Source organism: Epinephelus moara, chromosome 17 (genome assembly GCF_006386435.1).
Source record: "Epinephelus moara isolate mb chromosome 17, YSFRI_EMoa_1.0, whole genome shotgun sequence".
Taxonomy (NCBI): Eukaryota; Metazoa; Chordata; class Actinopteri; order Perciformes; family Serranidae; genus Epinephelus; species Epinephelus moara.
In genome coordinates, this window is record NC_065522.1 from 20,226,010 (window position 1) to 20,250,171 (window position 24,162).

General features: G+C 43.4%; 1 protein-coding gene across 2 annotated transcripts in view; it reads right to left on the bottom strand.

The window, feature by feature from the left end:
- The window catches only part of arhgef40 (Rho guanine nucleotide exchange factor (GEF) 40), a 68,402-nt gene extending 47,176 nt beyond the window's left edge, over positions 1–21,226 (bottom strand). Inside the window, exons 1-6 of one of the 2 annotated variants that reach the window (XM_050067722.1) lie at positions 21,010–21,226; positions 8,924–9,013; positions 6,523–6,630; positions 2,454–2,739; positions 535–1,335; positions 180–402 (exon numbers count right to left, since the gene is read on the bottom strand). In XM_050067722.1, the coding sequence (XP_049923679.1) occupies positions 180–402; positions 535–1,335; positions 2,454–2,739; positions 6,523–6,630; positions 8,924–9,013; positions 21,010–21,012 (1,511 nt within the window). In that variant the 5' untranslated portion in view covers positions 21,013–21,226. Of the gene's footprint in view, positions 1–179; positions 1,336–2,453; positions 2,740–6,522; positions 6,631–8,923; positions 9,014–21,009 lie in introns of both variants that reach the window. The other variant, XM_050067721.1, reaches the window with a different exon arrangement.
- Positions 21,227–24,162: the final 2,936 nt, after the last annotated feature.

Genomic DNA, 24,162 nt, shown 5'->3' on the forward strand with positions numbered 1-24,162 from the left:
GTCCCTCAGAAGGTGTCTTTTGTACCACTGGTTTCAAGTCTATATGTGTGTGACTTCAAACAATCTATATGTCGTGTGCAGAGTTTGCACCAAAGTGTGACTTATCTCTACTTTCATATGGAAGTGTGAAAAAGAAAACAAATAAGAAGGAGGAGTGCCTGTAAGAAATACAACAGTACCTTGGTGCTCTGAATCCTGCAGTTTTAACTTCCTTTCCTCTGGGACAAACTCTGTCCTCCGTCTTCCCATCATCCCTTTCCTCCGTCACCTTTGGGTTGGAGGAATTCTTAAGTTTAGATCCACTGTTGGTAATTTCTCCACTTTCTAAAACTCCAGTAAACGGTCCCTCTGGTGCGTCTGATGTTGGGGTGGTGGCATCACTGTCTCCACTCAGTGGTTTATCTGTATCCTCAAAAACAGAGTCTGAATGAGATCCGTGATCTGAATGGCCCTCTATAACGTGCCCGACTTTGTGGATCGTCAAGTCAGGGATTTCATTCGTGGCCAAACTGTCACCGCTCTCAGAGTCTTTACCTCTATGATTGTCTCTACACGGTGGCGTGAGGCCGTTGCTATCTCTCTCCTTGCCCACGCCAGGCCTCCTTTCTTTGAATGGGCCGTCAAAATAAAGCCGGTGGCTTTCCAGGCCCTCAGAGTCTCTGCTTGTTTTATCTCCTTCATCAGAGTCGTGGACAGATGAGGAGTAACACCGCCTCCCTCTGCCAGGTTCAGGGACTTCTGGTTGAGGCTGAGGTGGTAAAACATCACCTTTTGGGGTAACCATGTCTCTCTTGGCACCAAGGACAGCTCGAAAGCTTCCTGACCCTTCCAGCTTTCCATATCCCCAAGCTCTCCCCTTCCGGAGTTTGATGGCTTTCCCTCGCCTGCACAGAGGCAAAGTCTTGGTCTTACAAATTCCATGCATCTCCAGGTACCTCTGCCTTGTGTCAACCCCTCCATCGGGGCCCAATCTGGGCTCCAACAGCTCCACATAGTCCCCATCCAGCTGAGGGTGCCTCGTTGTCCGCCCGAGCCCGTCTTCGCTGCGCCTTCGTCGAGAAAGCCCAGGTTCAGAGTCCAAACCGTCTGGTGGTAAACCATCATCTTCCTCCTCATCCCAGGACCAGGAGTCAAGTTCCCCAGAGGATGAGCCACCCCAGCCCCCGAGGCTGCTGCCCCCCTCACTGGGAAGGCGGTCGGAGCCCTCGTGGCTGGACATCAAGCCCAGCTCTTCGGAAGGGTCGTGGATGAATTTTGGGTAGACAACTTCCTTCCACGGGAGTCGAACCACACCATCACATGTACTAACCAGGCAGGTGTCAAGTCCTCCTCCAACTGTGCAAAGATGAGAGAGAACTATGTCAAGCTCATGTTCACAGAGGGTACACATTAGGCAGAAAAGGCTCCTCATATTTAATAAGAGGAGGTACCACCATAAGCTACATGAAAACCAAATGTGTAAACTTTTGCTGCCCTTCTGTAGCTCTAATTTTGGGTTATTCTCACTATTCACCACCTGCTGACGCCCATAAATATCTCCTTTGTCTTGTTGCCCTTCCACATGCCATCCCTTGGTCATAAACGTCTTCTAGCCATCTGTTTCTCTTCCCCTGATTTAAGTGTGGTCTTCTTCACGGTCATTACTGACTAGCTAAACCACAACGTGTTAATCATTTTCACTTTAACACCTGATTACAAGCGTAAATGTGGCTTAAACCCTAAGAGAAACATCAGTGGAGACTTTTCCAGACTCTTAAAGCTCATTTATTCTTCCTTTACTTAGAAGTAAAGTAAAGTGGATAAGCCTGTTTCAAAAGTTGTAAATGTCACTGCCTTCATACTTTCATGCTTCTTTTATGTTGGCATCAATACAGCCAATAGATGGCACTAGAGGGCAGGGTCAAAAGTTTCAGACAACAACAAACAAGTTGGCAGTGGAGGGGGTCGTAATAATGTACCTTTTAACAGAGGCAGTGTTGTAGATAGCGGTGGTCTGTGAGGCCATTAAATACATAGCAATATGTGAACGGACGATTCTTTTCACTATATTTCAGTTCAGTCAGGAGCACCTCTCTGCCCTTCCATGGCAAGGCAACTTGCCACGCAGCAGCAAAGACCCCCGGGAACAGAGCTGAGCTTGACATCGTGTCCTGCCTGAACTAACACTATGCACAATATTTGTTCCATTCCTCCATTTTTTAACTGTCCTCGTTGTCTCCTACGGTCATATCTTGCTTGAATTATGCTATAATGCCCCCTTGATTTTTCGATGGTACTTCTCCCTTGTGTCCTTATCCATAAGCTTTCAGAAAATATGCACATATCGGACAGAATGAATGCAGAGTATACGTGTCTAAGGTTGAACATAACCTGAAAAACTGAATAATATACTAACAATTTATGTTCAGAAACAAAATGAAAGAATTAAATGTCACAGGAAGTTGACTTTTTACCTTCTCTCTTGTGCCCCCGTTCTTTGTTGACGCTGTGGAGCCACTCAGTGGTGAATACAAGGGGGTGCTGTGACTCGGGTACCAAAATTTCCTGAACAGTGCGTCCCCCAGGGGCCAGACATTTTAGTGCCAGGCGAGGGCAGCGCGTAGAGAAGGGCACCACCTGCAGGTAGAAGTCATTACTGCGCAGGATCCTCCAGTCCAAGGTTGACAGCTGTACGACCACTTTCTCGCCTAAACACAGAGGCCAACCGGAGTGAAGGAACAGGCAGCCCAGGTACTGAGACTGTGATGACAAGAAGAAGAAGAAGAAAGGGAGCGTGTTGAATGTGTAGATACAAAATCAAACCATCTGCATGACACTAAATCCTCTCTCTGCACCTCTTTACATTGTGTAGTGCACTCTCTGCCCTTTAGAAATGTCGCCTTTAGAGTCCCCTCCTGCCACAAACTATCCTATTTAATGCTCACACACAATCTTGCACTCCCATTCACAAGCCATAGCGCACATGAGCCAGTTGGAGCTTGTCTGCATGGTTGTGTTTGGCATTCAGTTGAGTCGAATTTCTAGAACTGATAACGCACCAGTCAACACTATTCACTAGCTAAATTGGCCAAAAGCCAGTGCCACATACAAATGTCAGACATGTGACTCACACAGTGTTTTCCAGTGCTTAGCTGGCATGACACAGTGAGAAGACTCTGGATAGCTGCAGAGAGTTAGTTCGAGTCAGACAGAAACATGCAGATGACCGGCTCTTCACAACAGCCAGCCACTGTTGAAAGAGTCCACTGTTTCATTAGAGGAAAACACATTAGTTAAGGCTGAGAAAACCGATCTAAATCCAGCAAGCGAAGCAACACGGGTCTAAATATAGAAAATCCCACACTTACTCAAGAACTGTGTGGATCTAGGTGAAGGACAGAAGGCCCCTAGTGTGATCCCTGCGCTATCAGCTGATCTATTAAGAAAAAAATACCGTATTCCATCTGCTATTCCCGCCTTAATCAATCCTGTGTCAGATCTATATCCTCTCCCTCGCAGTCTGCAAAATAAAACTCATCCAGAGCCTCTCTCTGCTGTTCCCAGCCACGTCTAATCGACTCGGGGCTGCTCCCCCTCCCCCCTCCGTGCCCTTCAGACTCACGAGACATGATCAGATTATATTCTTTACTCGACCTCCTCCATCTTCCCTTTTCTACCTCTGTCCCCTATTCAGTTTCTTTCCTTTAAGTCCTCCCTGTTGCTCTACTGAAGCAAAGTTTCGGGGCAAGCAACAGTCTGATATCAGTCAGGGTGGGTATTGAAGAGCATGTGTGACTTTTCCCCTCTTAAAAAGTTTGTCTGCCTTGAGTCACTCCACATTCTGTAACTCCCTGCGTCCTCTGGCCCTCCTCCTACTCCTACCCTCAATGTACCCCAGTGTTTGCTCCGTCTTCCTCGCCTCCCGTTTCACCAAATAAAATTCCTCAATCAGTCCACTATAGTCTGCAACCTCCAGCATCTTCTCTTTTTTCGTACGCACGCACGCACACGCGCGGGCGTCCTGAATGAAAGCCATGTTCATTCTCTCCTTCGACTCCCACCGCTTCTCTGTTACTCACTCTCTCTTTCTCTCACAGCAGTAACACGCTCACATATGGAAGAAATTATTGTCATGACTCACAGTCTAACTCCCGTCCCAGGCAGCTTCACTAAGCGACAATGAAAACATAGTTTGCTCACAATGCCTGCGCATGTGTGTGTGTAAGTCTCGAAGAACTGTAAAGGGAAATATGAGACAGTTCTTAGCCTCCAAGCTTGTTCTAAACAGTGTGTGTTGTTTATCTGTGTGTGTTGGAACGTAAAATAAAAGGAATGCTGTTCAGTATAAACCTCAGAGCTTGGAGTTAAGTACATGTTGCATCTCATTTGTTTGTCTTTTGTGTGTGTGAGGCTGAAAGCGCAAAGGGAGCGATGTAAAGGCACAAAGTGGAAGCTGCGTGTGTTTGCACAGTGTATCCAGTGTCATACCATTTCCATGCATTGGCTTTTTCTACGTGGGAGTCTGAGAATTACAACCAGAGCTCCTTTATTCATGCTTCATGTCGCTGTATTTCACAAATCTGTCGATTCAGTGGAGCTCCCAAAGGCAGGAAACCACCTCTTTTGTCCGCGGGTCACAGAGGCTGGTAAATCTCAAATTTCACAAGTCACTTTCATTAATTTTACCGGCCAGCTAGAATTTAAGAGCAGGCTCGACCCTCCGCAGCGCAGGGAGGAACTGTCACACATGTGCTAAATTATCAAAGCCTTGAACTTTTCTTTGCACTGGTGTCTTCATGTCACCAGGTGCTGTGATATGAGGCTGAGGTCCTGACACTTAAGCCCCGTTTCCACCAAACATTTTCGGAATGGTACCTTTGGAACCAGAAGTAACCCTTCAGACATGGGCACGTCCCTTTGGTTAAAAAGGCTGATTCAATGGCGGAGAATCCTGCAGAGGAAGTTGCTATAGCAGCACTGGCCTACGCTGCAAAGCAACCCCAAAAATGGAGGATGGGCTTGTCAAAACTACAGTGAGTCTGAAAAAAAGTCTGACAATTACCGAAACAAAACCTACGTCAACATCGGCAAAGCATTTCAGAGATTGAGAGAAAATGTTGCTAACAATTTAGCCTTCTGCTAACTAGAGTTACACCGATACCAGTATCGGAAATGCCTCCGATACTGCCTAAAATGCGGTATCGGGTATCGGCGAGTACAGTCTATGACCAATCCGATACCACGTAATGCCTCACGTCATTACGCATATGCACGCTACAGGCAAACGAAACTGAAACGGAGCGGAGTTTAAAAAGCATTCTACTGTAGCCTTTAAAATGTCTTTTGACCAAATTGTGTGGCTGCACTTTAACCTGTGTCTTGATCTATGTCAACACTGGATAAGAATAACAAAAAAAAAGTTTTATGGCATCATTCTACTATTATGTATTTATTTCTTAATATTTTACATAGAGTTTTAGGAGTTGAGACATACAACAATTCATATCCCATCCATTTTTATTTTACGCGCTGGTATCGGATCGGTTCTCGGTATCGGCAGATACCTAAGGTTCAGGGATCGGAATCGGTATTGGAAGGAAAAAGTGGTATCGGTACATCTCTACTGCTAACCAGAGCCAAAGGCTCACAGCCACAGCATCAATTTCCTGTTTATGTAGCTAACGTTAGCTAGAGCCTCGAACCACAGTGCCTCTTCCGCCTCGCTCCCTGTCGCTACAGACCACCAGCAACTCCAGAGACAGACCCCCAGTAAGGGGCTGCCGCAACACTAATCCTGCCTACCTCAGCTTTGACTCACTTGAGACTTGACTTGACTCGACACTTGTGAGCAAGTCAACTTTCTACCTGCTAATTTCCTGGGGCTGGTTGCACAAAACTCCTTAAGTCAAGATTTTCCTTCAAGTCCTAGTTAAGGTTTCCTAGCACAATACACCCTTAAGTCTTCTCCTTAAGGTTTTGGACTTGCCCTTTAGACCTGAAACTTGACTTGGACTTGTGTTAATTGACTTGGCGTAACTTAAAAACAAGTCTAGCCCTTTGAACACTTGAAACTTGACTTGAATTTGTTCTTTAGGACTTCATCTTGACTTGGACTTATCTCAACTGGCTTGGACTTGCAATGAAATACCAACAAAATTCGGACTTTAGACTGTATTTCTAACGTGTCTTAAATTAGTTGAGACTTGGTTGCCCCGAAGACTTAAAAACAAGTTAAGCCTTGTGAATACCTGAGACTTGACTCTGATTTGTTCTTTAGGACTTCAACTTGACTTGGACTTGCCATGAAATACCTACAAAAGAGCCTCATAAGGACTTGAGACTTGGTTTCAAACTTGTCTTGAGTGAGTTGAGACTTGGTTGCTCTGTCAGCTCTACCAGTGCACACATGTGAAAATGAAATCAAAAAGCTAACAGTTGACAGATTTCTCACACTGGTCCTTTTGCACTTGACAGCTGATCCTGCTCCTGATTATACAGCTGTGTGTGTGTTCTCATCCCCAGTGTTTGCAATTTAGAACTCACGCAGGCGTGCTGCTGGAGTTTGTGCAGGAGGTGCTTGGCAGGAACGAAGTAGTCCAGGAGGTAGCGAAGACTGTCGTGTTGATAGGTCGACTCCAGGACTGAAAAGACCTGGCAAAAAAAAACATTGATTGCAGTTGTATTTAGAGCATTTGATGACTGTATGCACGAAACAAAATTCTGTACTCTTTACATATCATTCACGTCTGGAGAAAACCTTTCATAGTCAGATTATCAGCGCCTGATAAACCAAGAGCAGCCTTTGTTTCAGCTAGTCCTCCATGAATTTTTGTATCCACTCAAATTTGAAAGGGTTTCATTTGCCCAAGAGCAGAGGAATTTCCTCAACCCAGACAGCACGTAATCGGAAAGGCTGCTTCATGTTATTCATATTATTTTATCAAGTCATCAAGCAGCTTTCTCAATAGCAACAACGAAATCTGACTGGAAGCTAAATGGCAACTTGAAACAAACTTTCTCATAAATGCAAACAGAGAGGGCTCAAAAGCTTCAGCTCAGAGGCCCCTACTGTAAGTTCACTGGCTCGTAGGGAGACAAAGCTAAAAACGCTAATAAACAAATGTGACTTTGGCTGTTTGTAATGTTAAGTTGGGGATATTAGAGCCTACAGAAATGAAAAATGCACCTGTCAGAGACTGCCTGTTTTACCCAGCTGACTGTAGGCCAGCAAAAAATGATCAAGGTCATATTCGTTTAACCTACATAAGAATGTCACCAATATTTCAGCCAACATGATGCCAGAAGAACTGGAAAACTTAGAGCTAAATTGTTGCTTTGCACTTTTTGTTAACAAACTAACCATTGAGAAACTGGATTAAATCACTCTCTATACCCCCTGCCTAATATTCCATGTTTATTTAAAGCAACAGTGTGTAAGATGTAGGGAGAATTAGTGGCATCTAGCGGTGAGGACTGCAGATCACAACCAGCAGAAACTTTTCCCGGTTAGAATTCCTTCAGTGTTTATTGTTTAGGAAGTTTTAACCAGGTGCCTAATTATCCGCTAAGGTCTCTTCCTGGTAATTAAAACCAATAAAAACACTGATAAAAAGTAGTTTCATGTTACAAATCAGTGTTTCTCAGATGATGTTTGGCATGTGTTAGAAAGGCCATTAGCCCAGCACTTGATAATGTGTGCTCAATTTTGTGCTCTGATAACTTAAGACCCAAACGTTCAGGATGTTGGTACTAGGAGCCGAATTACTCACAGAGGTCTCTTCCTCTCCAACACAAATAGACCAAGTTATTTAAACAAGTTCAAACACTGCATAAATCAGTTTCATGTTACAAATCAGTGTTTTTCAAATGCTGTTTGGCATGTTGGAGACAGGCCACTAGCCCAGCACTTGATAATGTGTGCTCACCTTTTTTGCTGTAATAACTTAAGAACCAGACATTCAGGAGGTTTTTACCAGGAGCCGAATTACTCACAGAGGTGTCTTCCTCTCCAGCACAAACGGACCCAGTTATTTAAACCGGTAAAAACACTGAATAAAGCAGTTTCACGTTATAATTCAATGTTTTTCCAATGCTGTTCTGCTAGTCATGGAGGGACTGCTAACCATGAAGAAAAATAGCTAGCCCTATCAAGACCCAGTGTTTGGTTTGTCCATTCTGGGCTACTGTAGAAACATGGCGGTGCAACATGGCAATCTCAATAAATTAAGACCTGCTTTCTATGCAGATATTGACGGCTCATTCTAAGGCAACAAAAACACAACAATTCTTATTTTCGGGTGATTATACACAAAAGAAAACACACTTATTACATTACATTTCTGCCAGTATGTCCCCTTAATCCCATACACTGAACCTTCAAGTGCAATTTTTGTTAACAGAGCCCAAGAGTCCATTTTATTCATTTACGTTTTATTTATTTTTAGAATATTTAAAAAAAAAAGTTTCACACTTTTTTCAATTTTGAAGTTTGAATATTCTTCAGAATTAAAAGTTTATGGCTCTTTGAAAGGGTGTACTTGCATTATTGTGCTAATATATTATCATTATATCAGTAGCATTAAATGGTCTTAAAATGACAATAAAGGGGTTTATCATGATTATTTCTTGAACAATAGTGAACAGTGAATTTCCAGCACAAAGTTTTTATTTTGAAGTGACGTTTCCAGCAGCAGTTTATATCTCAGGAAATGCAACGTTATCTGCACATAACATCGCCGTCCCCAAATGCAACGTTATCTGCACATAACATCGCCGTCCCCAAATACTCCAACATCGCCTTATCATTTAATTGAATCTGCATTATTTATATTCCCCTGTTTATTGCTGTAAAGACGTGAGACAGGAATAAAGGAGTGGGTGTGTGTGTGTGTGTGTGTGTGTGTGTGTGTGGGTGTGTGTGTGTGCGCATCACTGCGGGATGTACCTGGGAGAGGAGGGGCGGCGCTGTGCTCTCAAAAGGAGGATAAAGCGACGAGAGCGCCCCCTGCACACAATCCTCCATTGCCTCCGAGCCCTGAGGGTGGTAAGAAAGGGTTAATCCATAACCGGACACTGAATCAACTCTAATGTCTGTGTTTGTGTTTAGCAGCCGGGTTGTCTCGCTTTTTGCTGACACACACACACACGGACAAATATACACACATATTCTACTTTCAACTTCCTGTTGTATGGTCTGGGGAGCGTCACACATTTCCTCCAAGGCCCTGTCTATGCAAGCACCCCCAGAACAAAAGAAACCACTGCAACATGTGAGCTCCCTGCACACACTGCATACATGCATTCACACACACATCGTAACACAGGGGCCGGCCCGTGAGGTGGAGGGTGACGGAGCAGAGCACGCAACACATGCGGTGTTTATTTTTCTACATGAACGGTTGGCATGGCAACTTTTTTCTCTCTCTTTTCCAACTTCTCTTTTCTCCCTCCCTCCCTTCCTCTCAAACCTCCCATCTGCTTCTCTTCCTCAGTTCGCTCCCCGCTCTCTCTTTTTTTCTCATCTCCTCTCCCAACTTTCTTTGTTTCACCTCCATCCGACTCTCTGAATGTCATCTGACAACAATTACGTAGGGATTCTCTTCAACAGACGGCATATTGTCCTGAGTGACTGCAGCGAGCGAGGGGATGGATGGAAAGCGATGGGAGAAAACCCAGAATGGGAGAACAGAGTGTACGGAAAAAGAAAAGAGCGGCTAGCGCGAGAGGGGCCAGGAGGGAATGAGCTGGTGGTGGTGCGGGGGTTTTATGGAAGAAGACCTAAGTTCAGCCGTATTGAAAATCATTCTTTGGGGTTGTTTTGTGTACACAGAGGGTTTGAGGTTAGCCGCGGAGGAGGACAGAATGAGTGTTACAAGCAAGAGAGTACTGTTTTCCAACTTACGCAACTTTGGCTCAAACACCCTGACAAAATGAATTTAACAAATCGGATATTTAAGGTTCAAACAATCGACTTATTCGCAAGTTAGGTAAAGTGGAAAATTCAAGTGCAGAAAAGAGCAAGAAGTTGCAGGGTGGAGCAGAAAACAAAGTCACAAGGGGACTGAAAGCTAAGGAGGAGAAAGTCTGAGACTTATTAACAGAGCAAGACACTTGAAAACACCACATCAGATCTACAGTATACGTCTGGTTGGAGACCTGCTCCACCGAGGTTGCTCAGGGTCACTCACAGTCGATGTTAGGTTCTGTTTCCTATCCACCCTCTTGGCTGCGGAGCAAATTTTTCAACTGTGACTTCAGCCCTCATGGCACCGACAACACAGTGGCACCGCCGGGCTCAGATTCATGCTGCTTTATTTTTCCATAGTAACAAGAGAAATTTTGGACGGGAGCATATAAGGCAACTTGGAAAAAAACACAACTGACAGAACTTCCATAAATGTTGCTGAACACAGATTTCCAGAAGCCAAGCAGCTCCAAGGGTCATGTTAGTCCGTTGGCTTTTTAGTAAACAAAACTTTTTGGAGGCCACACATAAAAAGCTCTTATTAAAAAGACGTAATTGTAAGTGTCCAGATCGTTCTTATTTATCTTAAAACAAGTGAAAACTTTGCCAGAAGGTTGGCATGTCGCACAAGTTTCCAAGTAATTAACCTTTTTAAGAGTCCGTTTGCTAAAGCAAGCCAGAACAAAGCACCTCACTACTGGAACAAGTTAAATTTTTATCACTACAATAAAAGCTTTTCTCTTATTTTCAAAAACACACCTTATTTTCCTCTTACCTGTAGCGCTTTTTATCTAGATTGTTTTGGTGTGACTTGCCGAGTGTTGGAGATATCAGCTGTAGAGATGTCTGCCTTATCTTGAATATAATGGAACTAGATGGCACTCAGCTTGTGGTGCTCAAAGCCCCCAAAAATATGTTTGAAAAACCCGTCAGTAGACTTGGGTGGTAACAAGGTATTATGGTATACCAGTGTATTTAGAATCCTGAAGGTGTGATTGTCAATACTGTCAATACTGACAAAGATTAGGGCTGCCCCCGAATAGTATACCAAACGTTAGTCGAACAGAAAGGTCATTAGTCGACCTTTCATTGGTCGCTTAGTCGCAAAATAAATCAAAACCTATATGACTGGACCATGTGTGAATTTAATTTGAAAGGACAGACACAGGAAGTGGCCACGCTCAGCAGTCAGACAGGAGTCACGTTAATTTCCAGGGCTGGTACCTGCGGTTATTCCACAGGCTCGTTAATAACATGTCGGGCAGGAAATCCAAAGTGTGGGATCATTTTGAGAAGGTGAAGGACGAACCCAAGGTGATATGTAAACTCATCTTCATTGGTCGACTACAAACATGACGTATCATCTGAAACATGGAAGTAGCTACATGCCCATTAGCCCACAGCGTCATTAACAGGCGGCTCGCTCAGTGTGTGACGTGCACTTGTAGATAAAATGTAGGCCTATATTAATGAAGGTTCATTAGTACGGTTTTGTATTTCTCTGTTATGTAGCACAGTGTTAACAATGTTACTGATACTATTCTTTCTCACACCTTCAACTCAAACCATTGTGTTGCCCCGCCCAAAATATATAATTTAATAATTACATTAATATCATAAACATACAGGCGACTAGTCGACTAATGGCCCGAAATGATGACTAGGTCGACTAGGAAAATTCTTAGTCGGGATTCCAGACATGTAAATCAACAATGAAAATAATTGTTAGCTGCAGCCTGAGCTCACATGAGTAGATGCACTCTTCCTTCTGCACAGTCATACAGTTGGCAGGTGTAGTTTGGCAGAATAAAACAGTTCCTACATGAAACTGCTCACAACAAGGTCTGTGGATTATCTTGAGTAACGAGGTCATGATTTCTGGAAAGAGACATTGCTGTTGAGTTTTTCAAATGTATTTTTTTTTTTTTTTTGGCACTTTGAGCACCACAAGCTGAGTGCCACGTAGTTCCATTATATTGGAGAGAAGGCAGACATCTCTTTGGCTGATTTCTCCGACACTCACAACTCACACCAAAACAATCTAGACTGATAAATAGCTCTCCAGGTTAGAGGAAAAACATGTATTTTTGACTTGGGGGTGAATTGTTCCTTTAAAGTCCTAGGTAACATACACTATCTATACTCTAACTACTATAAGAGGACACAAACCCTGTGTTATATTCAAAAGGCTTCTGTTCATTGATAAAAATGATGATGACATCATGTATTCAGGAGGAGGTGTCTCAGTGCAGTGACTATGGTAAACAGCAGTCTGTCAGAGGGCATGCTGTAGTAGGTGTAGCGGTTGTAAAAGAGGTTTAAGCAGCCTTCTGGCTCACTGACAGAACATATTGAGTCTAGTAAAAGCGCAGCAGGGGGTTCAGGGGGATTGCAAGGCAAGCCAGCAGGAACTTCCTCTTTGACTAAAGCCCTTTAAAAGCATCCCACAAGACTCGAGTTAATTCAACACAACACTATATTAAAGCAAAAAAAAAAAAAAAAAAATCAAACATGACAGTGGACACTCTCTAATGTCTTTTGGTGTGTTTTCTCAGAGACACAGCTCTTTATGTATAACCAGACTGACTGCGAATGCCAATATAATTTTGTGTAATGCTTCTGTACTTTCAACACAAGCTGAATGGGAACAACTCTGCAATCTGAGCCCAACTGGCTCAATAGAGCCCCTTGGGATCAAATATGCGGCTTGTGCCAGAGAACACAGCTCAATGTACCACTCATTCATTACTTAAGTGTTTGTACAAATGAGCCACTCAGGTTTGGAGAGCTATCTGAAAACTATTTTCTATACTTATTAGCATCATGTTATTTAACATTGTTGCTCCTATTGAGACTGGCAGATAGCTGAACTCCGTGTAGCTTAGTCAGTGACAAGCTGCAACAATATTTGGTTTGGATGTGTGATGTACGATTGTGTGCCACCAGCACCGTGTCCCCCGTTTTATTTCCTCAGCATTCACTCTGTGTTTGCATGCCTGTACCGTACAACAGGATATTCCACTGCTGAAATCCAAAGAATGGAATTCCAATCTGGAAGCACAATTACTCAAATACACAAGGAATGGTGTCTAATAGAGGGAAGGGAAAAAAACGAGGCTGCTTTTTTTCCTCCAAACCACAAAATTGTTGTAAAAATGAATGTGAACATTTATTTTCCAGTACAGTCCGGGTAATGCTGTCAGCTCTGCCGTGTGTTTTGTCTAGGTGCAGGGGTTGATTCATGCTTCGCTCCTGTCTACCTATAGCTAACAGCACCCATGCATCTAATGCAATTAGTCACTCTTCTTTATGACCACAGACCCATACATGCACATGAAACAAAGCAGCCCTGATGAAATTTGTAAATTAGATTTCCTTCCAGCAGGAGCCTCTCACATAAAAACCAGGTGCCTCTTCTTTAAGGGACTATACGTTTAACTTAGTTACTCTTCAATCAGATATCTGGCGCTAAAGCACTCAGGTGTCTTACGTATTTTAGGTCACTTTGGACAAATCTGCACGTATGTAGTAATGTGATGCGATGAATCTTGAATAGAGGCTTTGTTTTCGTAAGATTTTCCAGCGCAGTCTCCAAAGTCCTTTGGAGGAATAGCTGTACGCACATTATCACCAAATGAAACCAAACGGGAGAGATAATGAAGAACAGATCTGAGTCCGGAGCTCAACAAGACGCATGACAGTTCATTTTAGGCACAGAAGGCTAAGAATAACTTTTACCAGAGGAGTGCATGAGAATTCTGGTTTGTTAAGACTTATTCTTAGGGCATGTGTTTGAAAACGCACGTCATCATTCTGGGAGAAAGTGTACAGACACATTAAGAAAATATGAAAATGTTAAAGGACAATCAAACAAACAAAAGCAAGCAAACAAGATTGTAAGTCTAGTCTGTAAGTCAGCCGATACCAATTGCTTTTTTGTTTTGTTAGCGACAGGTATAGCAGTGTTATAGGTCAGGTTGACTGCTTTGTAGGGTACTGGAATCTCCACCTGGTTGGTAGCATAACCTTGGCTATAGTTTAGACTTCCAGTACCAATGACAGTACCAGAAATGCCTCCAATACGGCCTAAAAATGCTGAGTACACAATTCGTTACACCGATCCAATACCATATTATTCAATAATAAACTTCAAAGGATAAAACAGCGGTTGTCCTGGAAATCAATTCTTTTTCGCTGCTCTAAACCAGTACCCTAGACAGAAGGTTGCACTGTGCAGCCACTGGCAACAACTGTTTTAAAGCCTTGACAAAGAACTGATTTTCCATAAATAGTGTAACGTTAGCAAAATGTCAGCAATTTGGCAATATTTTACACTAGAAAGTCCCACCAGTAAAGAGGCTTTAGTTTTTGTGGGGTGGCACTGGTGTCGCTTGCTACTAAACTGTGGCTGCTGTTTTTTAAAAGAACTGTAGTTTACTTCTAAAATTTTATTTTTTATGACTGACAGTCAAATACAATAAAAGAAAGTTCTATGGTAGTATACAACTGTTTTTTGTGTATTGATTGTTTTTTTATTTTTGCACAATGGTATTGGATTGGCACTCTGTATTGACCGATACACAAGTTAAGGTATCGTCATTAGTATAACGAAAGAAAAAATGGTATTGAAACCTCTCTACTTTAAGTGTTCAGTGACTGTACAGTAAGAAGTAAAGAACTACAAAGTCAGTCTGAATGTTGTTGTTGTTTTATTCTGTCAACAAGCTTTTGCTATGTCCATTCAATCAACATAGTACTACAAAGAAATTTCAAGGGGTAATGCAACAAGTAGCCTACAGTAAATCTACAAGCACAACTGAAATACAGATCTCTCTCCACCTCCTCTTGCACCATGCAAAGGCAGTCAGTGTGAGGATGTGTGGATGTGGGGCAGGCAGAGGGACTGTAGTTGTACTGAGGTATTGGCAAAACCTACCTAGGTACCTACTGAGTACAGTGACCAGAGCATTAAGTCCAGTTCAGACCAATGATCTGAAACAAGACGAGTTGAAACTTGCCATAACTTGCAATGCACCGGTCTGCAACATTCTGAAAACCTGCCAGTTCACTCCAATGCCACAGATGGTGGATCTTCTCTATAGCAACAACTCTATGTACTTCCATTGATCACAGCCTCAGATGCACTGTATTCATAATAAATACGACACAATAATTTCAATAACTGGCATCAATTAATCAGTCAATGAGAATATGTGTGGAACAAATCTACATACAGCAAACAGCAGCAATGGCCCATCGTCCAACAACACCACAAAGTGAGGGCCAAGGAGGGACATACGTGTCAACAGCTGCAGGAATGCAAATGAGATGGACTCCGGCTGGGACGGAGGGCTGATGTAAGAGAATGCGTGAACACACTGTCTGCTGACAGTTTGTAGCTGACTTGACCAGCTGACTTGGTTACAAGCTGATTGGCTGTTGAAACAGGTGATCTTCCTTATGTTCCAAAACCTGCCACTGGCGACTTGACAAGCTGAGTTGCAGGTGACACCATCAGCCTGCATGAGTCGAGATGAGAAAGGCCAGTTCATACCGCTGCAACTTTTCCTGCAACGTTCTAAGACAGTTTCATCTCGTCTCAACTCTTTGACTGAACTGGGCTTGAGTCCGATTTCTTAATGGTATATTTTTACTGAATCTTGGCCGATAACAATCACTAGCCAATTGATCTGGGCATCCCTAATCCATCCATTCATCCATCCATTTTCATCCGCTATGCGGGGCCGGGTCACAGAGGCAGCAGTCCAAGCAAAGTACCCCAGACGTCCCTCTCCCCAGCAACACTTTCCAGCTCCTCCTGGGGGACCCCAAGGCGTTCCCAGGACAGATGAGATATATAGTCCCTCCAACATGTTCTGGGTCTGCCCCGGGGCCTACTACCAGTGGGACGTGCCTGAAACACCTCTAACGGGAGGCACCCAGGAGGCATCCTGATCAGATGCCCGAACCACCTCAACTTACCCCTTTCAACGCAAAGCGACACACCCAGCGACTCTACTCCGAGCTCCCTCTCGATGTCCAAGCTACCTTGCCCTATCTCTAAGGCTGAGCCCAGCCACCCCATGGAGGAAACTCATTTCAGCCACTTGTATCTGCAGTCTCATTCTTTCTGTCACTACCCAGAGCGGTGTGGGTTGAGATGTTGATGGACCAGTAAATCGAAAGCTTTGCCTTCTGGCTGAGTTCCCTCCTCACCACAATGGTCCGGCGCACCAAACTACCGATCCATTCCACCCTCACTCGTGAACAAGACCCTGAGATACTTGAACATTAATAACTTGAGCAGAAGGTAGACTGCCTACAGAAAATCATCCAAATCTGGTAATGTTTCGAAATAATATAAAGATCAAGTGGTCCTTTATAGGTTGAGAAAAATTTCCTGTTTCTTAAGTTAGACAACTAGAAACCTCTTGGAGTAGCTAAAAATACATTGTCACAAAGCTGAAAACAAGAACAAGTTTTTCTGGGCTCATGACAAGTTGATGTTTTGGAGATGTGGTTTTCACAGGATATGGGTGGCATGATATTTTTAGAAATATATAAATTTAGGGAAATTCCAAGAAGTTATCACATGACCGAAGTTCCATACTAAGATCGCATGATTACTACTGAGCTATCGTCATGACTACTTAGCAAACTCCATTCACTGGTGAGTCAAAACATCTGGAAAAGGTAGTAAGGAGACCCTGAGACAACCAACCCTAAAATGCCCTATGACAAAGGGTTGTTCCTTGTTTTTGCCTACTAATCGGTACATCACCTATCAGGTTGAGCGCAGTTTCACCAGCTGACTGGTTCAACATGGTCAGCAACTGCAAAGACAAATGTCCTGTCTTCAAATCTACCGGTCATAATCCGGTGGATGACGTCTTACTCACAAGAAAAGAGTTACCGGAAAAGTGTGTGTTTGAGCTTTCATACAGCACGTGGAGTGTCCGTGCAGACAATCAGTATCCATGAATGTGCGTCCTCCTGTTTGTGTCAAATACGGACACACAGTACAGAATCAGGGTATGTCATTCTTGAGTCAGACTTCCTGTCTTTCTCCTCTCTACGCAGACTGAAACGGAGGAAGCAGAAGTGGTCTTTCACACAGATGCCTGGCACAGACAGAAAACCAAAAGAAAAAAAAGAGAAAGGATGTCTAGAAAAAATAAGTTAGATGAAACAAAATTGAGAAGACAAGGATAAAGCAATAAAGTGGGAACTGGAGTGGTTCTGGAATATAGCACTTGAACTGTCCTTCATGTCAGCTCGGCTTATTGAAGTGTGAGTGAATAGAGAAACAGATTGAAAAAGAGACAGAGTGACAGGGAGACGTTGAGAGAACCAGACAGCCCTACAGAGACCGGGTTCAGACAGAAAAAGGAAAAGAGGAAAGAAAAGGAGGAGGAGGAGGCTGACCGGTGGGAGAGATCGATGGGAAACAAGAGCAGCAGCAACCATGATAGAAACCAGATGTAGGCCCATACAGTACATGAAGGAACGGAGAAAGAGAGGAAGAGAGCTGGAGCAGAAAGGAGCTCGGAGACAAGACGACATGATTAGGAGCAAAAATGAGAAAGATGCCGACAGAAGGAAAGAGGGAACAGAAAAGAGGAGGGGGAGACAGGAAAGAGAATGAGGCAGGGCAGACAAAGGGAAAAGAGGATGAAGAGGAAGAAAGAGGAGAGGCCTGAGAGTGATTTCCTTTCCTAAATCTTCCTGTATAATCTAACCTGACCTACAGTAGGTCAAACAGCTTCTTTACAGATTACCTTTGACTGCTTAAGTGCTACAGTCTGTAGCTGAACAGAGGAAAGGGGTTCACAGCAGATGAGATTTCACACTTCATTGTCTTTTTTATTGTCTGTGACAAATGAGCATGGTGTTTTGTCACATTTATTGGTGTTATTGGTCTTCATGGTGTGTGACATTTCCTGAGGCAACCTAGTTTAGGCTTTGCAAGGCTAAGCAGGATGTTAGCTTGCTAGCTCAACTGATTCTAGTTTAGGCTTTGCTAGGCTGAGCAGATGCTAGCTTACTAGCTCAGGTGCCTGTGGTTTAGGCTTTGCTAGACTAAGCAGGATGCTAGCCCACTACCTTAGCCAACCTTAGTTAAGGCTTTGCTAGGCTAAGCAGGATGTTAGCTTGCTAGCCTAGTTGCCTGGTGTTGAGGCTTTGCAAGGCTAAGCAGGATGCTAGCTTTGCTGACCCTAGTTTAGGCTTTGCTAGGCTAAGCAGGATGTTAGCTTGCTAGCTTAACTGATTCTAGTTTAGGCTTTGCTAGCTAAGCAGGATGTTAGCTTGCTAGCTTAACTGATTCTAGTTAAAGCTTTGCTAGGCTGAGCAGATGCTAGCTTGCGAGCCTAATTGCCTGGTATTTAGGCTTTGCAAGGTTAAGTAGGATGCTAGCTTTGCTGACCCTAGTTTAGGCTTTGCTAGGCTAAGCAGGATGCTGTCTTTGCCGACACTAGTGTAGGCTTTACTAGGCTAAGCATGACGTTAGCCTGCTAACTTGCTGACCCTAACTCAGGTTGTGCTAAGCTAAGCAGGATGTCAGCTTGCTAGCTTAGTTGCCTGTGGTTTAGGCTTTGCTAGGCTAAACAGGATGCTAGCCTGCTAACTTGCTCACCCGGGAATTGCCCATTGGTCCGACAGCCCATTGGTTCGACATCCCATTATTCCGACCATATTAAACTCATTGTTCCGAAGTCCGTTCTGAAATCATCATGATGCCCTGTGGTTAAGGTCTCGTTAGGTTTAGGCACAAAAACCACTTGGTTAGGGTCAGGAAAAGATCATGGTGTGGGTTAAAATGAAAAAGAAAGTGACAAACACATAAGCCGTGAGCCTGCTTCGCCTCAAGCCGGTCGTGGCGCACCATACGCCCACCGCGAGCCGTTCAGCACCGCGGACAGTCGGACTAATGGGATGTTGAACCAATGGGCTGTCGAACCAATGACATGGACCCGCTCACCCCCGCTCATGTTGTTCTAAGCTAAGCAGGATATCAGCTTGCAATCTTAGTTGCGTGTGGTTTAGGCTGTACTAGGCTTAGCAGGATGTTAGCGTGCTGGCAGCTAGCTACATATATGAAAATCTGTTACATTCAAGGGGAAAACTGACATTAAGGGCCTAATTTTTTATAATAAGGCCATAACATGAGAATGATTTCTTTTCTTGGTTACATGCAACAGAATGACTGTAGTAAACATTAACAATAAGAAAGAGCAGCTGGTATTGGAGTATTGATACTGCCTAAAATGAGTATTGAAGCTGTTTCAAATATTCAGAATCAATATTCTTGACAACACTACATACTAATAAATATGTCTTGTAGATCTGTAGAGCTCGTATTCAATAATGCACTTCCTTGGATCCTCAGCAATACACCCACCATGTGTGAAGTCGATCAGATGAACGGTTGCAGAGAAAACTGATGGACAGACAGACAGAGACTCCTGCATTTTTGTTAGACAAGGCTATATTCTAAACCGCAGAGCCAAAGAAGATAAACACCACAATGAAAGGCAATTTAAAAACAAGAATACTGCTTGGATGCCCAATAAAGATGCCAATGATACGGCTTGTAAAATCGCTGCGTTGAAAAGTATCCATCCTCGGCCTGCATGCACTGTTTATGTCAGAGAGTCCTGACAATCGCAGGAAGCTCAGATCCCTGTGATTGACAACGTCACTGACCCTAACTGGATTGTTCTACTGCCGTTATCACTGCCCGCCTGGTACTCTGAGCAGGTTAAAACAAACACAGAGAATCAATTGCAATAACTTTCATCAGACTTTTTCCCCCCGCCTGGCCTTGAGACCAGAGGACTGTCTGATGCGTCCCATTAGAGTTTCAAAATCAGAGCTGACCAGACGGAGGGAATGGAAACACCCTCCGCCACATATCCTTGGCAAAGATTTCTGTGTGTGTCACTGTGCTGTATGATGCATTTAACACCTACGTGTATGTGTTAGCTGCCATGTTTGTCCTTGAGCGATATTTCACACATTCCTCATGTGTTAAGTACTTTTTGGACACATGTTTGGACGGTCGTTAATCGCACATACAGGTATTGAATTTACTGCTGTGAGCCTGGTGTCACAGGAAGTGTTCCCTTTCTCGACTTTGGTGTAACTATGTTTTCCTGTGTGTCCATCGGTTACTGTTTTCCACGCTGAACTTTCCCAACCGCTCAAAGAGGAAGATGAAACTGTACTGCACATGTTCTTCCTCCCCTACAGTCCATGCCATCCCTTGTTCCCCCCTTTCTCTCCTTTTTTTTCCCTTTTCTCAGGTCCAATGTGGAAAATGCGGCATCACCGAAACCACCGTCACTGCCGTCCAAGTCTCCTAAAATAAAAAGTAACCCTACCCTCCTCTTTTATTCCACTCTTTCCCACTCCAGCTCTCCCTCGCCGCTGCTTTCTCTCTTCCCCTCCCTGCGAATCTGCTCCACCCTGCCCGACGCACAGAAGAGGGAATATGATCCAAATCTCTTTCTGTTAATCTCCTAATATCTCTCTTGATTCAGTTTACCTCCACAGATGTGTGCATGTGTCTGACTGACTCATCCCTCTGTCTACCCTCTGCCTCTGTGTGTCACTGATCAGACCATGAGTGGGTGGGGATGGTAAACACAAATCCCTGGAGACGGCAACAGAGAGCCCTTGATTGCCTCTGCAAGCCAACCACAAAAGTCATCACCAACGTCACACTGTTTAAATCATGTCATTATGATTTGCTGCCATTTGGGATTTGACAACTTTGCATGCTGGGAGTTATAAGTGCTGACTTCAACTTCTTCCTAAATCAAAAGCATGCGTTTATGAGAATGATTAAAGTGGAATACATGGGTAAAAAAGGGGTGCTGTTTTGAGTTAATGTGGAGGTCTGCTTGTGTTAAGTGTATGAAAATCCTTAAAAAGTACAACTTGTAAACTTTTAAAGTCATGCAGAAACAGAAAACATTGTGGTATCAGACTTTCAGGGATCAAAAAATGAAAACAAAGTTGAGGACAAACTTCAGCCCTCCATAGTTTTACAAACTGGGACTTACCATGACTTCAGTCAGGAATTCCTACATAGTCCTCAGCTCCTTTCCTGCATTTGCTTCCTCTCCACATTCTCCGCAAAAACTTTCTCCTCTCACTTCTTATCAAACAGCCTCCATTACCCTCCTCGAGCCTTTTCCCCCTTCTTCTTCTTCTTCTTCTTTATGTAAGATTTCAGCGCGTGAAAACAGTCCTCCTCTCTTCCCCTCTCACTCTCCTCTATGTTTCCCAGCCTGGGAATGTCCAAGCTGCATTTTTTTTCCTCCCCTTCTCCGTCTGCCCGGCAGTCCCACACACACTCCCACCTCCCCTCCTCCCCTCCTCCCCTCCTTCCCTCCTCCCCTCCTTCCCTCCCGTCCTCTCACCTAACAAGAGCACTACAGTCCCTCTCTGCACTCAAACTTTCCATTTATCCCCCCAGAGTCACTTAAATGAATAGACAATGAAAAAAGGCCGTTACCCCACCCAGGAGTAATTGCAAAAACAAACCTCTGATGTTTTATTGTGTCAAATTACACTTTTTTTTTTCGGAAGGTAATTAAGTCTGGTTGTAATTGAGCTTAATTTGATGAAAAAGAGTTGGTGCAATCACTGAGAACACTTAAATAATAGAAGCTAAAAATGGGTCTGCACGTGTTTCGTGTATCTGCAAAAAAGTCCCATAATGGCAGAGAGCCTTTCTAATTGTTACACCACAGGGAAAAAACACACGCCAGATTGCAGAGGTGGGACTTAAGTCCTAAATCATTCCTAGTGAGGACAGGGAAGTCTCGAGTCAAGTTGCAAGTCCAAAACTTTGAGTGTGGACTCCTCATAATGCGCTTCACTGAATGTAGGGGAGACCGGGGTTGGTTGTCACGGTGCTTATTACAGCCACAATCCATTTTATAGATTTGTGATGAACATTCGTCCATTGTTACATAAAATTCTCTGTCAGAAAGATAACATTTAAACCAGTTAAAAACAGTGCCAGAGAGGCCAACCAGATTGTGAAGTCTAGCTAAAAGAATTGAGTGGTCGACTGTGTCAAAGGCTGCAGTAACATTGAGTAGAACTAGTATGTAGTGATGGCCAAATGAAGCCTCATGAACCACTGTCTTTATTTTCTGACCCCACCAGATGGCGCACTTGGCGTAAAGATAATGGCTGAAGGACTTGCAATGAAGTGTGCTTTCAAACCTTTGTTGAACAGACAGCGCCATCTGGTGGCTTCAGAAAAAAAAGACAGTGGTTCACGAGGCCTCATTTGGCCATCACTGCAGTATGTCCATATTTGACCAAATATTGTGGGAGACCATAAAATCATTTAACTGATTAAAAACAAGCTTCTCTGAAATTGTACTTAAAAATGGCAGATTGGACACTGGTCTGTAGTTGCTAAGTTACAAGGCGTCTAAATTATTTTGTTTCAAAAGAGGCTTAACCATGGCACAAGTTCTCAAAATCCGGTGCTTGGGCAGTGACTTTCTGCGTCAGACACTGGTGAAAAAAGCCGTCATTTAACTTCAGCAAGATACGCGGCTGGTCACCGTTAAAGTTTAACGATGCTTGGGGGCGTCAGGGGGAAACACGGCTGTACAAGTTAAGGCAGCAAAAGTGCAAGTTAGGGGTGGTGGATGGGTCCAACATACACCAGCTTTCACCCGGGAGAAAGGTGTTCGAGCCCTGTAAGATTCTAAAGCCAAACCCTGTTCTCTTATTCTGAATCTAACCAAATGCGTTAGTTGTTGAAGTGCATTTATTTTGAAAGAGACTGTATGTAAAGGGTAAATTCCCTGTGAAAACGGAAGTGTATTTTGAAAGAAGACAATACATGTAACAGGCAGACACGGTGTCCCAGAACGTCAACAACCAACACACCCTGGTACCTTTCATGTTGTATCTGGACGTGGAAGGTCCATGACCAAACATCGATATGTGACGAGGTCAGAGTGACAATGTGTTGGACAGACAGCACATCAGACAATTTACTCCAAGAAAATGTGCCGATTCCGAACCGAAACATTATCAGGGGCTACTTTTTCAGGCCTCACACAGTTCCCCTGGAGTCACATAAGAAATAAAAGCTCTGTTTTCACTTGCTAAGTAGTGCATGCCATGAAAAACAAACTGAAGGTCATGTGGGGAGCCTCTTTAAAGTTATTTGCCAAGAATTTGTTAGTCAGTCTTGATTCGTAAATTCAAGAGTCCTCTCAGGTCAATCCCCAGTAGTCTGATTTAAGACAGGAAACACGGCGCAGTATTATGGGATTAAAAGTGTCAGAGGATACAATTTACATCATGCAGCATCTAAATCAAACGTTTCAGTGTTTGATTCCATGTGAACCATCAGTGACAAACCCACCGTGAGTTATGGTGCCCTTTAAAACAATGGAATAGCTCACTTTGAGTTGCTACAATGGAGGAGAAATTTCCTGAAACTCACCAACTTGGCACAAAAGCTGTCATTTTGAAACCTCACATAGAATATTTTTAATAATACCTATGTAAACTATCCATTACACCTGCAGTGGGGGAATGTTTATATGAAGACCTACTTTGTCCATTTACACAAACATAAAGTCACATTTCAGGCTCAAGTTTCCATTACTCACCCTTTCTAATGTCTTTTATTGCTTTTTTGCCCCATAATTGTCACACACCATTTGCTGCTACATTCATTGTGGTTTTTATTTAGACTGCTGTAATAAGCAGAGGAAGGAGTCCATTTTTTAATAGTTCAACAGCACCTCCTTGTGTTTATTGTGTGATGTTGCAATAATGGAAAGTAGAGGAGAAAAAGGAGCTTGGAGCAGAGGGAGGTGGTCGACTATCGACTAAAGAACATGCCTGCCAAGCCTGTTAGGAGACCTCCTTATCAAGTTATTAATATATAATTCATACTACAATAGATGGAGGCAAACACCTACGCTCTAAAAAGAATCCACTCGTTCAATTAAAAAAATTAGGTAACAATTTGCATGCATCTTTTCAAGTAGTCACAACTCTGGCCTTATGGAGTCTTTTATAATCTGACAAACCTGATTAGTTAAGTGCAACCAACATGATTTGCTTTGACCTCGAAAAACTTAATTAAGTTAAATCAATTGAATATTTTTTTGTATTGATATTTAGTGGTCAAGCTGTTTTATTTATTTTAATTTCTATCCTACTCAAAA